This window comes from Solea senegalensis, linkage group LG12 (genome assembly GCF_019176455.1).
Source record: "Solea senegalensis isolate Sse05_10M linkage group LG12, IFAPA_SoseM_1, whole genome shotgun sequence".
Lineage (NCBI taxonomy): Eukaryota > Metazoa > Chordata > Actinopteri > Pleuronectiformes > Soleidae > Solea > Solea senegalensis.
This window is the reverse complement of record NC_058032.1, coordinates 2,108,354-2,125,077: the sequence shown is the minus strand read 5'-3', so window position 1 is coordinate 2,125,077 and position 16,724 is coordinate 2,108,354. Positions and strand designations below refer to the sequence as shown.

At 40.0% G+C, this 16,724-nt stretch overlaps 1 protein-coding gene across 4 annotated transcripts in view; it reads right to left on the bottom strand.

The window, feature by feature from the left end:
• fstl5 (follistatin-like 5) overlaps positions 1-16,724 on the bottom strand; it is a 168,471-nt gene that overhangs the window by 114,638 nt on the left and 37,109 nt on the right. For all 4 annotated transcript variants that reach the window (XM_044040724.1, XM_044040726.1, XM_044040725.1 and 1 more), the window contains exon 3: positions 10,206-10,236. In XM_044040724.1, the coding sequence (XP_043896659.1) occupies positions 10,206-10,236 (31 nt within the window). The remainder of the gene's footprint in view (positions 1-10,205; positions 10,237-16,724) is intronic.

Below are 16,724 nucleotides of genomic sequence, written 5' to 3'. Positions count from 1 at the left end.
GCCTGAGGTGCTGCATACACAGGTAAAAATTGCCCTAAGTGAACATTAATTGATCAAATTTAACCCTCATCTTGCAAGCATGGCAATTCTTTTCAGAGTTGTTAACATGAGTTTGAAGCAAAATAACGAGGAAGAGCAGAGCAACTTTGGTAAACGCCTTCATAATATTAAGAGTTATAACCATTTCATATCTCATCATATTTAACAGCATTAACATCTACTACAACAAAGTCGGACATCCCTGCAAGCGTGTCCCCACAAACTACACCATTCTTGTCCTCATCGCTCTTGCAAAGTGCACCATTCAGCATCTTCCTTCTTGACAGTCGCTTGTCAGCAGTGAACACAGCTACATGACTTCACCTTGACTATGACCTTGCATACGTACAGTTTCTTCTATTATCAGGAAAAAATTAAGTGCTGCCATGACTTCTTTATTTGTCATCCCTATAAATGGCTGTTTTTATATTTATAGACCCTCTTGTGTGGCCGACTGCAGTGTCTCACCTGGAGGTCAAAGATTCCCTACTATTGCACAAAGACACATGCACAATGTGACTGAAGCGTCAGCTAATGCTATAAAATTGACACTGCAAATGCATCACTCTAATGTGCACCTGCTTTTTATTAAGTTTGAATAATCTTCTTACGGTTTAAAAGATAGTGAATTCAACACAACAGATGCGATGCAATATTTATACATTTATTCCGGTTTTACACTTTCATACACATCACGTGCACAAAATGCAGTGATGTGGGGAAAAAAACAAGTCATTATCAAAACACAAATTTTTTTTTAAAATGTATTCAGTTTCAGCAACACAGCAGAAAGAAAATGTGTTACTTCCACCCTCTTACAGTGGTTTGTGTGGGGGTTCCTGGATGAGTGCATGTGCTACAGAGTGGATATGAGAGCACCTGGCAGCCACTTGGCAACTTTTCGTCCCATTTCATTCCCTCGCCTAATGACTGAACACGTGGGCCTGGCTCCTCTCTCGCTCTGTCCACATCAAGATGCAGCACTGAGAGCGTTTCCACCAACAACCCCATTTATCAGAGACTGCTGACCAATTGTAAGCACCCCCAACCCTACTGTCATTACAGTGGGTTGTCGGGATAATAGGTAAAACTGAGCAGTTTCTCTTTCCATGTTGGATATTTTGGATTCTGATGATGCTGAGGTACAGTGTTTGTTGAGGACCATTCACATTTGAATTCACACCAGTACTGGTACCGAGACCTTGACTTTGTCTCCCAACAGTACCATTTCTCAGCGCTTCACTTTCTTTGTAATGACAAAAATTGAGCTGTATTTGTGAAAAATATGTCCCAACAGCTCAACGTTGGATACAAAACCTGTCTGGTTAAGGCTCGAACTCAGTTTGTTGCCTTATTATCTCAGACCCCTACTGTGTTCTAGCTCACATTTAGAGGTGGAGCAGTTCATGGTTCTATGTGGCACATGACGTCGGAGACGTTTTAGTGCTTGGTAGTACTGACATTATTCAGGCTGTACCATTAAAATTACAGTTTGGTACCAAGCCAACAGCATGGTATGATATGATATGGTATGGTATGTAATTAAAATAATCCTTTGGTTTTGTGCAGAGGTTTAAGAGCAGTCAACTTTAAGGTTTATGATACAATTACAAGTGCAATCACATTTAACAACGAGACAGATGTAGGGCACAGAATATAAAGTCTCAGGTTCTAAATTAATCTTTTAATCGATTAATTTGTCGATTATTTCTTGATTAATCAAGTTTATTTGGTCCATAAAATGTCATGAAAAATATTTGTTGGTGTTTCCCAAACCTCGAAACAATATTCCCACATGTCAAGTGATTTGTTTGTCAAATGGAGAATTGAAACTAGAAAATAATGTCACTTAAGAAGCTGAAAAACCAGAAAGCTAAAATCAAATAACCGATTATTAAAATAGCTCCAAGTTTAGCTAAAAGACTTCTGACCAGTTTTGACTAATATCAGCAAACAGCACTAACCAAAGCACTACTGCAGCAGCAGAAGTCGAAATGCCTGGAACAAAATGCTGCACCTAAACCAGGTAACCTCTCACATACAGGTCATATACATCTGTCCATGCTCATCAACTAGGAGGGGCTATTGGTCTTATATAACCTGGGATAAGAATTCAAAAATCAAGTCTTTTAGCCAAGATGCTGTCTTTAACACTGACAACATTTTAAAAAAATTCTGAAGTGATGTATATCTTATCTGTGATTAATGTCATGTGGTTGTCGTTCTCTGCCCGAGGCTGAAGAGCTAAGAGTGTTGGATCATCGGTCTTGTTATCTATCCTCCTCAGTATTGTGCCGTTTAAACTCAGCGGGGGCTTTTTTCACAGGGCAAAAGAAACAAATCTACTGCCACAAAGCAGGGCACAATTGCGGAATACAATCCTCACGCTGTGCACGTTAAAGGATTAAAGCACACATTTATCCCGTCTGACAAGAAAAGAAAAAAAACAGCGAGCGAGTCAGGCTTGTTTGCCATGATGGAACGCACAAAACCATCTAAGACTTCTGCTCATAAAAGGTACAGAAGAAAACAACACTCCCAGTTCTGTTTTGTTTTTTCCCCCCAAACGGCAGTGATGAGCCGAACCTCCTATTGAGAGCGAGGCTACACGAGACAACGAGAGCGTACCGTCAGTCAAACTTTTATATGTCTCTATTTTCAAACAGTGATACTAGCAGTTCAACAGAAAAAAGACCTTTGAAAGACAAACCATGAAGCTCAGTGTGTTGTTTTCAAATGGTCCATTCATACTTAAATATACTAGGCCATTATTATCAAGCTGCTCGTCAAAGTAAGACATACGAGTCTACACATTTATGGAGGTAAAATAGATACAAAAGAGTGTAAGAACAAAAGTACTTGTGTGAGACCTGGCTAAGTGGTTTCCTCATGGAGGTATTTCATGTTTGTACACTGAAGTGGTTCTATCATTCAGATATAAAAAAAACAAATAAAAAGGTACATGGAGGTTAATCTTGGTTGAGAGCAGGTACCGTCCTTCAAGATAATGCTCCTTCCTGTGATTACCGTGTTGACCTTCACATGGGTAAAAAGCCAGTTCTACTGCCAAGCTCGCATCATTATCCACTGTAAGTAGCATGGGACCATGCAAATCACTGGGAATTATTGATGAATTTCAATTAGATTCGTCTCACTCCATTTAATACAACACATCCAGGGTAGGGTTTGGGCATCAACCACCTGGGAGTCATTTATACGCTGAAGATGAGTTTTGATGGTAATATTGTTGATCTTGCTAAGTGTGCAGCACGTTATGCTTCCTTTGGCAGTGCTGATGGTCGCCATGATGCCTATCAAACCCTTCTCTATCCTTGTGTTTGCATGTTGTTATTTTCAAATAAGCAGTTTAGCACAAGTTCATTAAGTAATTCAAAGACCTGAAAATGAATTGCATGCCATAACGGTATAGCGGTGAATGGCTCATAAATGTTATTCCTATGGCTGTGGACGGTCAGTCAGTGATTCTGTGCATGAATAATTGTCCTCCTTATCTTCAATTTGAACCTTTGTGCAATCAGTATTCAAAATCTATAGAATAGAAAACAAAAATATTTTGAAAGTGTTATTTTTACCCTGGATCTAAAAGGGAATTTTCTGCATCAGAATTGATTAACACAAGTGTGAAACTCATTTGCTTTTCAAAGAAATCAAATTATGAGTCAACAAAAATCTATCTTCTATTCATTTGCAATGGCGCAGTTCAAAACTAGTCAAGTCAATGCAGAGACCATAGAGCAAAACTGTCAAACAGCCAACAGCCATCCAGGGATTAAAGCCAAAAATATTCCCCACACTTTAAGAGAGGCCCCTTTTTTTGTGCATGTATAATGTGTCCATGCACCATTCAAATACTCAAGATTGATAGCATTTTAAAAGAAGATGGTGATTTCAAACAGCCTTTGTATTCTAAGTTTGCTCTTAAGTCATTTTAGTGTTTTTAAATGTTTTTTGTAGTCATACAAATAATCCACCCGTTACATACAGCACATACTGTACGTACATGTGTTGCGAACTGAGTCTGGCCCTTTGAGAGAGGGCGCGGCCTTGTGGGTACTGAAAGTGAAAAAGTTGAGAGGAAGAAAAGGAGACAAAGTGTTTGTGTGATGGTCAGCAGCAACAGTCTCTATGAAACTCCTAAATAACAGCGGGAATAGTAACAGAGGGCTGTGTGGTACATGTTTGCTCTGCTGTATGAAAATAAAGTGCTGGTCCAGACTCATTGAAGGCCAGTTATCAGCTATAAGCCAGCGGGAACCAAGTTGTATCTGTACGACACCAGAGGTTCCAGTGGTGGAGGAAACGCAAGCGTCTCAGTTGCGTTACCGAAGTCGTAAGAATAAACACTGATTACGAGTTGACAGCTGTTCAAGTAGCACAGAGACCAGCTATACAAGACTTGCAGTTGCAGGGGTATACCACGCTCTGGCTAGCTTTATTGATTGAGAGCAGCATCAGTTTAATGCCTGAAAACCACAACAAAAACATGTGTCATTCATTTTTACCATTGATGTAAATCTTTCATAGCGACGGAAAACTTGAATCCCTGGTCATCTCATTTAATGTGCGTTTTACCAAACACTTTTCTCACAATTTCTCACATAATACTGGCTCATTAGAAGTTAATGCCAATGCAGGAGAAATTTCAATGGTTCACAATATGAATCGATCGAATTAGGAATCAACTTACACTTGGGACACAGGCTGAAGTAATTAATGGTCAAGTAAATGTAAATGCAAATACCTCTGAGGGTACCTTCCCTTCCCTTGGGAATGCATAAACCTAGTTTGGATGGTTAATTTAATAGATGGGTATATTTTGAAAATACAGGTGCAGCCAACATAATGTCATTAATGTTTTTGCTCACTTTAAATTGTAGCAGTCAGATAAATCATTGAACCAGCAAGCACAATAGCAGGGTCCCACTGGCAAACAACATTGACCTGCATGTTGTTGGCAACAGTGGTGCTTCCACTAATCAAAATAGAGGGGAAGCTTTCCAGAAAGCCTTGTCTACAGTGGAAAACTGTGCAGGCGTCAACTGTACCAGAAAACAAAAAAGAGAAAGGGGAAAAAAAAAGGCCAATGTCATGTCAAATAAAATGACTTTGTCAACAAAGTTGGTCACATGGCAATTACAACAAAACATGTCCATTAAATATGGGTTTTATGTATTTTGTTTTAAACTAATCATGATTGGAGCGGTCAGTAAATGTAAACGGAAACCAAGATAAGCAAACTGGACGCACAAAAAAAAGGAGACACCACAGCAAATGTCTCATTTCCATACAAGGAAATGAAACAAGAAGCCCAAAGACATTTCTTGGACCGAATTAAAGGTTCTCAGGAAGAAAGACCATTAAAGTTTCAGTGTGTCCTTCTCAGATGCTAATCATGTTAAGTATTAGCTGTAATTTATACAGTACTTTGATATTTTAAGATTTGCATCATTTAAAGAGCATTAGCATGTAGTAGAAGCATTTTTAAATCCAGCAAATTATTAGTTTAAGAATTGGGAGGCAGACACCACACCACATGTAATATTATCTTAATCATCAGAAACTGTATTTTAGTAAAAGTGCTGTCCAATCGCATTTGAAGTGTAATGTGACAGCTGAAGGTACTGTATGGCTGGTGATCTCCCTTGAGGAGGTGAATAGTTGAACTGTACATTATTTAGGCCATACATAACTGTCCTCTCACTGCTCTGCTTAGTAGGTCAAGAAGCATAAATGGCCAGTAAAGCCTTTCAGAGAATCCTTTGAGAATTAAAAGAAAAGAACCCTATAGGTCTTTTTTAACCCAACTTTTCCAAGTGAGTGATGCTCATAAGCAGATGTTGCAGTGCATTCCCACAGGGTGTGTTTAAAAAACTGCTGCCCTTGCCCAATGAAATAAACTGAAAGCAATCTACAGTAACTTGATTAAGACTTAGTGTATGAAAGCTTACAAATTACAAAGTGGCCAAACACTGAAAGGCGAGATGGAACAACAGGGAGTCTTCCAGTAATCCTGTCTGTGCAGTTCAGTACAGTACTCACCGCTCCTCTGTGCAGCTGTGACGAGTTATTAAAAGTGTAGCCGTAGCTCAGGGGGGTGGTGTGTAATTTTAGAATTAATATACAATTTAGCGCTTGGTGTTTGCATCCGCTAAATTATTTAAATGTGCTGCTGCTTTGGGTTTGGGTCTGGTGGGGGTGAGGCCGCTCCATATGCATACAGATTAATATATTATGTCTGCATATGAAAGAATGGGAGACAACATAGATCAGGAGGACATAAATATCAGTGACAGGCAACAAAACAAGTTGTTTGTTCTAGTGCGGAGTTCAACTTACCTTATGGAAATAGTCGAGAATGTTTGCTTGTTATTTAATACTAATTCTGCAGTCTGTCAGTGGGGAAATCAATCTTCAGTGGCCATATTTACATGCAAGAAAAGTCTGCACTTCACCCAGTCAGTGAAGTGGCGTCCCATGCTGTTAAATCAAATCTGACTCAGGTAGCTTCAAATGAACACTTAAAAATATTAACAAAAGCATAAAAACATATTAAAACACAGCTGTGAGCACCCTATTTTTCCTGCTACAAACTAATTTATCATCACTGTAAGCCACTTTTTTTTAAATTGTTGCACTTGCAGAGCACTTCATTTTAAAAAGCACACCCATGTGAGTCTTCCTTCTTTTGAAATAGCCTATTTTTTTGTCACATGTAATCGACACAATTTCTTTTTAATTCTAGGTCATGTTGTCCTCATGTTATTGCAGCTGAATCACCAGTTCTACCATATCTTGAGAAAGTTCTATCAAATTTAGATCAAGAACATGGCGAGGCCACTGAAGTTACCATCATGTTCAGAGAATTTTGAATTTGACGTAGCAACGACAAAATAAGTCAAACAAGCTCTCTTATTTGAACCATGACCAATGCTAATCAGTGGTATTACAAACTGGGCCAAAGCATCAACCTTGGCAGGTTGAGTCCAAGGATTTTCTGACCCATCGTCCTGCAAATTCAACAAAAAGCTAGATAAATCAGACCAGGCCATGTTCTCGGTCTTCAACTGTCCGGCTTTGGTGAGCCTGTGCCCACTGTTGCCTCAGATTTTCTGTTCTGTTGTGTATCCCACTCGCCTCAAGGTTCAACATGTTTGTTTTCCGCTCACCATAGTTGCAAAGAGTGGTTATCTGGTTTACTACAGACTTCCTGTCAGCTTCAACCAGTGGGGCCATTTCCATATGACCTTTTCTTATCAACAAGCTGTTTATGTCTACAGAACTCGCCCTGGCTGGATGTGTATCCTAACAGTACTGAACATCATATAGACTCTTTGTAGAAATACGTTAACCAGCCGATCTGGTATCAACAATCACGCCAAGGTCAAAGTCACTGAGAACAAATACATATCCCCTATTATAATGTTACATGGGAGCATGAGGCCTCTGACCTGTATCTGCATGATTGTGTGCATTTTCTGCACAATTGGCAGATTGGAAATTTGCATGAACATGCAGTACAAAAGGCGTTCCTCATAGAAGTGCAAGAAGAGAGTTCATCGCACAAGCTAAAATACAGTAGCACGTGAACCTTAAAGCAATGATTACATTCACCACCAACAACAAACACAGGAGAATGTGGCCTTTTCATTCTGGACTCACCTCACTGTGGTTGGCATGCGATGGAAATGTCGTTATCATGCAGCTGCAGTAATACGACCACAACACATTTACCAAAGTAGATGGCCTTGGCATCACTGACTGGACAGGTGTGACCCGACTAAACTGATCAATGCCTCCAAAAGAGATTATGCAGAGAGTCTTCAGATATAATTACTGTCATAGGAAGATTAATCTGGTACGCATGAATTTTTAAATTGTGCTGAAAGTGATGCGATTCCAATTATATTTTGATTGAGACTAATGTACAGTGGTCATCTTGGATTTCTAGTATGGCCTCAGAAGTGTGACAATCCTAACAATGAAAAGCTTCTATAACACTGTTTACTAAAAGCCTGAGGAATGTTTTTAATCCAGCAAAAGCAAAAAAAAACAATCAAAAATAAAATTGCATTCTCTCAATCGTGCAAGCACAAGCACAAGTCTTCCTTGATAACACCACTGACACATTTTACTTGTAATAAGGATGTGAGATTGGCTCAAAGATTTCTATCAGATATTTCATATGGTTAAATCAGTCCATTTATTCCATAAAATGGCATTTCACCAGCAGCCCAAGGTCTTGCTGCAGCCCACATAACAAGCTCAGTGAATGTGGCACATGCTTGTTCTGGGACTCCAATTAAAGAGAGCATTCTGGAAAACGGCTGGCATTTCTCTGTCTTTGTCTCTTCCGCGCTGACATTCAGCTCCAGTTTATAGGCCGCTGCATTTCCACGAACTGTAATTATTTTTTTGTTTTCTCATTCCCACCAAACGGAGCAATATAATATCCATCCATCCATTTTGGAAATTGCCCATCTTGCTCAGGGTAACAGCACAATTTAGGTGAAGACCGGTCACCGTTCTATCATCGGGTGAGGAATATAATGGTCTCAAACAATTGAACGCTGAAGGGCCTGAGAGGAAATTTGCCAATCTACAATACAACAGACGATCACCTCATTTAGATTTTAAAGGGAGAAATGTTAAAAACAACAGACAGGCACATTAAAAAAGAGCTGTGGGATTGCCTCAGGTTATGGACATGGTGGAGGGTCAGATCCATAACAAATGCATTCTGCTAGAATTTTAAAATGGTCTCAATCGCCACTTATTCTCTGCCAGGAGGCTGTTTCGGGGTTTTTTTTGTTAACTGAATGGCATTTCTCTGCATTTCCTGCCTTTCTGGATGTCCATTGATAATTGAGCTTGTGACGTAGCATCGTGTAAAAGTGAAGTTTTAATGCCAGATTGACCTCAGTTGTATAATAATGAGAAGCCGCCAATGTACAGGGTGATGCTTGAATTATTTATGATTTCCTCTACAGTTCGCTTGCCTTCTCGTTATTGGGGCTGTAAATGAGTTTGCTGAAAACTGGCCAAAGTGAGATCTCCCTTCTCAGCTTACAGACCATGGTGCATTAAAGTGAATCACGGCAGACAGCTGGGGCCGCCCTTTATGGTAATGCACCCTCTACAATTACTGCTTCGACCTTCCCCGGTGAAGAAAAATGGGTAGACGTCCATTTAGCGGACCTTTTAAACACTTAGTGGCAGACATGTTGGGCAGCAGGATCACCTTTTGACTGACACTGACTCTGGTTTAGAGGAGACAGATCAGGTATTAGAAAGGTGACAGGCTGACGGATGAGATGCATCTGTCAAACAGCAAGAAGACCATGGTGTGTTAATGCATCCACAACACAACTGTATACATTAATGGTAACTTTCCAGAGTTATACATTTGAGAACTAAAGTCAATCTAAAATCAACTGTTCCAGTTCCTCAAATCAGAATATTTGCCAGCTTACCTACAAATTAATTATTTAAAATTTAAAATCTCAACTTAATCAATAGCTAGCATACTGATCTAATTTCTTCTACTAACCTCAATAAAACACAACATTACAGTAGGACTGAAAACCCTCATACAAAGAAAGTTGCTTTTACTGACTCCCATTAATACAACTATCACAGTTCAATGCCCATAATGAAGTTGTGGACATATTTTCTACTGCCATTTCCCCACACATACAACACTTGTCCTGTAACAGTAACAACTGTAACTCGGGCATGATACAATACAAAAGCATTCCTCAGTCTCCACCTAAAATTAGAAAGAGGGAAGCTTTATGGGGGAGAAAAACATCACAGCAGATTCTCCCCCGACTAGAGTGGTTGCCAACTGTGTTAAAATGTGATTATCAGGTGAGATTTCCTTGTTTCTAAACAATTAAAAAGGATTTGCAAACAAAATGACAGCAATGCAAATACATTTTAGAGCTTTTGTTGAGGTACGTTCTGTATCTGGTGTTTTCTGGAGCTTCCCATGAAAAAGTTTTTTTACATGACAGGTAGTCTTGACATATTTTCCAGCAGCTGAGCTAAAGTCATGCTGTGGCCTCCTACAAGTAACCAGCATGATGCCCGGTGCAGGATGTACACGGCACGTCAAGGAGAAAAAGACAAAAGGAAAGAAAACTCACCTTTTATCCTCAAGGTCTCTGGGACCCCATCCTGAAAGAAAAAACAAAAGAACAAGAGTTACAATAAACCACAACATCATAGCATCAACAACACAACTGAAACACAAGTCAGGATTCTACAGCACACCAAGGACCACAAAAATATACCCGAGTATTGAACTTCAATGCTTTGGAAGTATTACATGGAGAAAAAAAATGGATGTAGGAGAGACAGACGGAGAAAATTAAAGACTTGGAAATTCTGTAGTGGCGTTTAAATATGACATTTGCAAGCATTTCATTTTCCCCCGTGTCAAGAAATGACAAAGAAATGAAGGTGGCAGACAATGAAAATAAAAAAAACAATATGCAGATACTGCCAAACCGTGACCTACACATCAGGGAATATTAACATATGAAAAAGCATCTTGGCAAATTGTCACCCCAAAACAGATTTGAGAGCATGCAAGGGAGGAAAAAAAACATAGCCAGGACATAAGAGACAAACCCACTTCGCCCGTAACAGCAGCAGAACACAAGAGATCACAATGAAGGATTCTGTATGCTGGAGCCAAAACAAGACATTTTTTTTTAAACTAGTACCAGCTCTCTACAAAGATACAAAAGCATATTATCACCACTATTAATAAATAATCAATTAGCTGGCTTTTATTTTATACAAAATTATGTCAGCACGCGGCTCAGCCACAGTTCTGTCAGAACTGACCCCGGCCCCGATGCGGTTGATGAAATCTGGGCCAAGTGTGTGTTGCTCTGTCCCTCACCCAAATGTTGCCATGGTTACAGCTTGTTTTACCCGTCAATACACACTGGAGCTGAAACGATCAATAAATCGATTATTAATCGATGAGTAAATTAATCGGTTCAAAGGTTTTTTCATGAATAAAACATGATTTCCGATTGTTTAAGCTTCTTAAATGTGAGTATTTTCCTAATTTCTTTGCTCTGGTTAACAATGAAATCAATAAAAGTTAATAATTTGGTTTGTGGACAAAACAAGACATTGGAGAACATCATCATTTCCAGGTTTGACAAACACCGATCAACATTTTTTAAGGTTTTCTGATATTTTATGGCCAAACGATGAATCAATGAATCGATGATGAAAATAATCGTTAGTTGCAGCTCTAATACACACCTCATTTGATGATCTGCATATAAGTTTTACCATACAAGCCCAGCCCAAAATGACAAAATGAATGTGTTCTTTTACATCATGGTTCTCCTCCAGCAATTTATAGATCTCACACGCATTCTCCATCCCATGATAATTGTTGTCTCATTCAAAGTTCTTCCCAATTATCTCTAAGATTAAACACAATTTGAAGGAATACATATCTGACAGAAAAGATTGATTTACTGATGAGACACCCAAGTGCAGAGACATCCAAAGAAAATGACCACCTGGGTGCACGGCAAAATCTCAACGCAGTGATGATGGTTGTAGAAAACGCTGCCATCAGGACTACTATTCTAAGGAAGCTGCTCTGTACAAACCATGAATATGAAAGAAAGAGGCATAAATATTTGATTTCCCTACAGCGAAATCTGCAGAGCTCATCCTTCTCTTCTTGTGCTTGTGCAGAAAATGAAGTCTCTCTTGTTAACAGCTACAGCACTGTGGTGTTAGGGAGAACATGTGTTGTGCAACAGGTCAACTGTCGATAATGAGCAGCAGTCCCTGACTGCCCGCTGAAAATAGATTACCCACTTACTGGGTTTACAGAAAGTATACTTACATTAATCAATTTAAATAATAAAGAAATTATTAAGTAAGACGCTGTGGAGTATTTTAAAAGCATAACGCTGCATCTGTATCCAAGAAGTCTGCTTTAAATGTATATTGACTGCAAAATATCTCAGCTCACTCAAGGGTTTAAAAGCCAGGATGGATAATATACACTCGCACTGCTGCCTGCTACTTTTGCTTTACGGTTTGATTTTAAACACACTTTAACTATCTTGGGTTGAGTGGCCAATGAACCACTCAGAGGGATTTATTTCGCTAAGTGCCACAAATGTCTGTGCGGAGAGTGCGAACAGAGTTGTTGAGACTGAAGTGGTCAGAGGGATCAAAACCAACATTTCCAAGAACCAGGCAGCTGCCATGACTACAAATATGCTTTAATTATTAAAACAATGAACCGTCGCAGCAAGTTCAACGGGATGTGGTAGCGAGCCGTCAGCCAAGTATGGATATTTGTACAAAACACTGTCAAAACTGCAACCAAGTACGCAGAGAAAGCACCTGTGGCTCTCTGACATTCTTCACATCCCCTCCACCTTGCAAAGGAGGTGACATTTGGAAGTGCACTACAGGTAGGGAGGATATCAAATGGGGCTTATTTGCATATGGCAGCCAGTGTTCACACTTCATTTGTAAGAAGAGACTGATTTCCCCGATGGCTGCTGGCAGGCCCGTCTCTGCTGCCCTGAGACTCTGGGGGACAGTGAAGCACCCAGCTGCACGACCCGTGGTTGATCTGCCCCGTCACAGCTAGCTGGCTGACCGCCCACACATCCATCTATCCATCCATGTATCTCTCTCTCTCCCTCTTACTCACTGGATTCATCTCTCAACCCCCCCGATACCATCTTCTCCTGCACAGATTTCACATCCCACTCTACGCTCCATGACATTAGCATGTAAGCACACTTCGATTTGTAACTTATGAATGTGGTTTACAGTGCAAAGAGAGCGCCGAGGCAATAAAACAGAGAGAAATTCAAAAAGTTGTGCACCTGCACAGGAGAAAGTACACGGGAGGTGAAGCAGAGACTCCACAGTTTAATATAAAAGAGACTTTGACCTTGTTTACATGTCCATATCATGATTATTAGTGTAATATCACAAGAAAAATAACACTATTTCCACCCTGGAATGATGTGAGCCAGTTATCCATCTATAAATGCAAGAAACTTGTCCGTCTGACATGAATGTCAAAAGGCTTCCTTGACACGCTACGAACTTGGCACTCAGTGCAGCACTCAGTTGATACAATATTAATTATCGGTATTTGTCCAACACTGGTCAAAATCACTGAATCAGATATTGGGAATAGGAAATGGTAAAATCCGATATGATCCGAAAACCATCAAAGGTTAATGACGCATTAGCTGCAAAGTTATTTTTGTGGCATAGACCAAAAACTAGCAGATCCATAGTGCTAAAGCAGGCGATGCAGAACCTGATCATGCCGGCCATTCACCCTGTTGTAGCCCCCCCGATACCATCTTCTCCTGCACAGATTTCACATCCCACTCTACGCTCCATGACATTAGCATGTAAGCACACTCCGATTTGTAACTTATGAATGTGGTTTAACAGTGCAAACAGAGCGCCGGCTTCATGGAAACTTTCCAGAGTTAGTTTGTCAAGCACAATATGCCTGCCGACCATGTCTTCTTAGACGATGAAAAAAGTTACATCACATATAAACTACATTTGGGAAAGCTTACACTGCAATACACTTGCAACTTCACCTGTGGCAATGTTGGATTAAAGAATAAATAAATACATGTGTGAAAAATGTCCAACATTTCCCTGGAATTTAAAGATTTCCTGTGTGCTGAATGTGGCCTGTGGTTGACTGTACATCGCCTGTACGTCAATCACTGGTAGGTGAAGCAGCAAAGGGGAGCATGTGAAAAACCTTCACACCAGCATCGGCGTTGACACCTTGTTGTTGCAGCAGATTGGCTTCATACAGTGTCTGTTTCTTCAGCCCCTGTGGAGACTTTACAGAAGCTGGTTACCTCAGCCTCAGGCTGGCTGCCATTTGAAAGTAGACAGCTCTTCAAGATGAGTGACAATGGCTGGGGTTAAAGCTGACCATCTGAGGAGGGAGAAGGGAGGAGGGAGGACTGACAGTAGCCATATTTAACACAAACATTGTGTACTGCAGCTATAAGAGCAGCTACTTTACATATAGCTGATACTAAACATACTAATCTAGCTGCTGCAAATAAGACAACCCTGCCCGACGACGTGAGGAGCTGGAGCCCTTTTAGATACAACTTTAAAAAAAAAAAAAAAGATGCTCAGCTCTGCACTCAATGTTTTAGACATTACATTTAGACTTTATTTTACTGTTTTTTTGTGTTGTTCTGACATGCCAGAGGTCTGTACACTACAAACTAGATACATTAATATATAAAACCAATGCTCATGAATTAAATCTTGTTATGTTCCTCATCTCCTTCCTCTTTATCTCAATCTCATTTACCCGCCCTCTGCCTGTCTGTCTGTCTCAATCTCCCACTCTGTTTATCCACTGTTAATCTAGATTTGCCATGTGGCTGAGCCAGGGCTGGATGCATGGGGCTTTGCACACAGTTTGTCCTTGCCTCCATTTTGTTTTTCCTGTCATAAACAGCTTGGTGTCAGAGCAACAAACTCAACAAAAATAATTGCTTTTGTCCCTTGTGAGGACCAAGCCTGAAACTCAAAAGGAAAAGGGACCCTGAAAAAAAAAAGAGAAGAAGAAGAATATTTCCACGTTATAAAAGCTTCAGCACAGCAACCATGACGGAGTGATATCGTAATTTTAGCCAATAACAGTTAGGGCTGAATTTTGATGGACTGGATGTTTGTCCTATACTTGACCCCGTGTGCAGGATTTCACAGCAACTTGCTAAAATAATGCCCTGAGAATTATGTGTAGACTGCGTGGCCAGCTGTTTATGACCAACTCCCTGGCGGTGATTGAAGTCTTTGTGTGGACAGCTTATAAGGTCGTATCCTATCCTGTTATCCTTGTCAAAAACTCTCCTCCAAAGCCCAGGAAAAAAGGCCTCAGCATTAACAGTCACTGGTGTATACTTTAGCCTGAAGGAAAACACATTGCTTCAAATGTAAACATGAGGAAATTATATTAAAAGTTTTACACAAAATGGTTTTACTTGAATCTGAAGTGGAAGGTAGAAACTAAATTAAATCGTGTTCTTTTGTAAGTAGGACATTTGATAAGCTACCTTACTTTCAAGGACAAAACATTTTTTTAAAATCAGCTGTGTCAATATGAAATTGCTGTTTTGTTTTGTTTGTTTTTTATGCCGCTCACTCAACTGTGTTGGCAAGTGGACGACCTAGTCCTCAATGAAATCTCTCCAACAGTGCAGAATATGTCCCAGCTAACAAAAAGGCCAATTACATATTTTGGAAAAGAGCTCACAGTGTGGCCATTTTTCACCAAAGGGTTGTAAATTACCACTGGTTCATTTGACAGGGGGATAGATGAGCAGAGTTTACCTCTGTCCCCTCACAAGACGAATCGTAATGGTATGCAGATGCTGTAATGACATTCCCTCTGCGATGTAATCACAGCGCCCGGCACATTAATTTCATTGGACCGGAAAGGCACATACATCATTTTTGTAGCTTCTCGTCAAATCCGTGCTACATGTGGACATACATTACTTTAATTATTTAAGTCACACTGGTTCCAAACAGAGGCAATAAAACAGAGAGAAATTCAAAAAGTTGTGCACCTGCACAGGAGAAAGTACACGGGAGGTGAAGCAGAGACTCCACAGTTTAATATAAAAGAGACTTTGACCTTGTTTACATGTCCATATCATGATTATTAGTGTAATATCACAAGAAAAATAACACTATTTCCACCCTGGAATGATGTGAGCCAGTTATCCATCTATAAATGCAAGAAACTTGTCCGTCTGACATGAATGTCAAAAGGCTTCCTTGACACGCTACGAACTTGGCACTCAGTGCAGCACTCAGTTGATACAATATTAATTATCGGTATTTGTCCAACACTGGTCAAAATCACTGAATCAGATATTGGGAATAGGAAATGGTAAAATCCGATACGATCCGAAAACCATCAAAGGTTAATGACGCATTAGCTGCAAAGTTATTTTTGTGGCATAGACGAAAAACTAGCAGATCCATAGTGCCAAAGCAGGCGATGCAGAACCTGATCACGTCGGCCATTCACCCTGTTGTAAGAGTTGAGGCACCATCACAATAGTCACAGAGACATGATTTGAAGGTTTGAAATCCAACATTTTGTCAAAAAAAGTAATTAAAAATGTATTTGTACTCCACCGACGACCTCATTTGTGGTGCATCTGTTACACAAGATGGCAGCAGCATTAAGCATTTGGTCAGTTGCCTGCATGTGTGTTTGCAGATGAAATTTGAGAGGTGGCTTGAATGCATCTTGAAGCAGCTCCTCTAAACTCAACGTGTTGTAGATCCTGCGGCCGTGATGAAATGCATTTCACCAGCTGCTCCTCTTAACTGAAGCCACCCTCACTGCGTATGGTGCAGTTTCACACTGTGCTGAGAGATAATGTTATGCAACATCTTCAAAGCTGAAATCCAAAACCATTCAAGCAGACATAAACATGGGATTGTTTGCCTTTCTTTTGCCTTCAGTAGAAAACAGCCTGGAATAAGCACAATCTCTGCAGTTTACTTAGATCACATTACGGGATTTATTTATTTTTTTCCGATACTGAAGTTTAAATCTCTTTTACTTCCCTGACACACAGTTT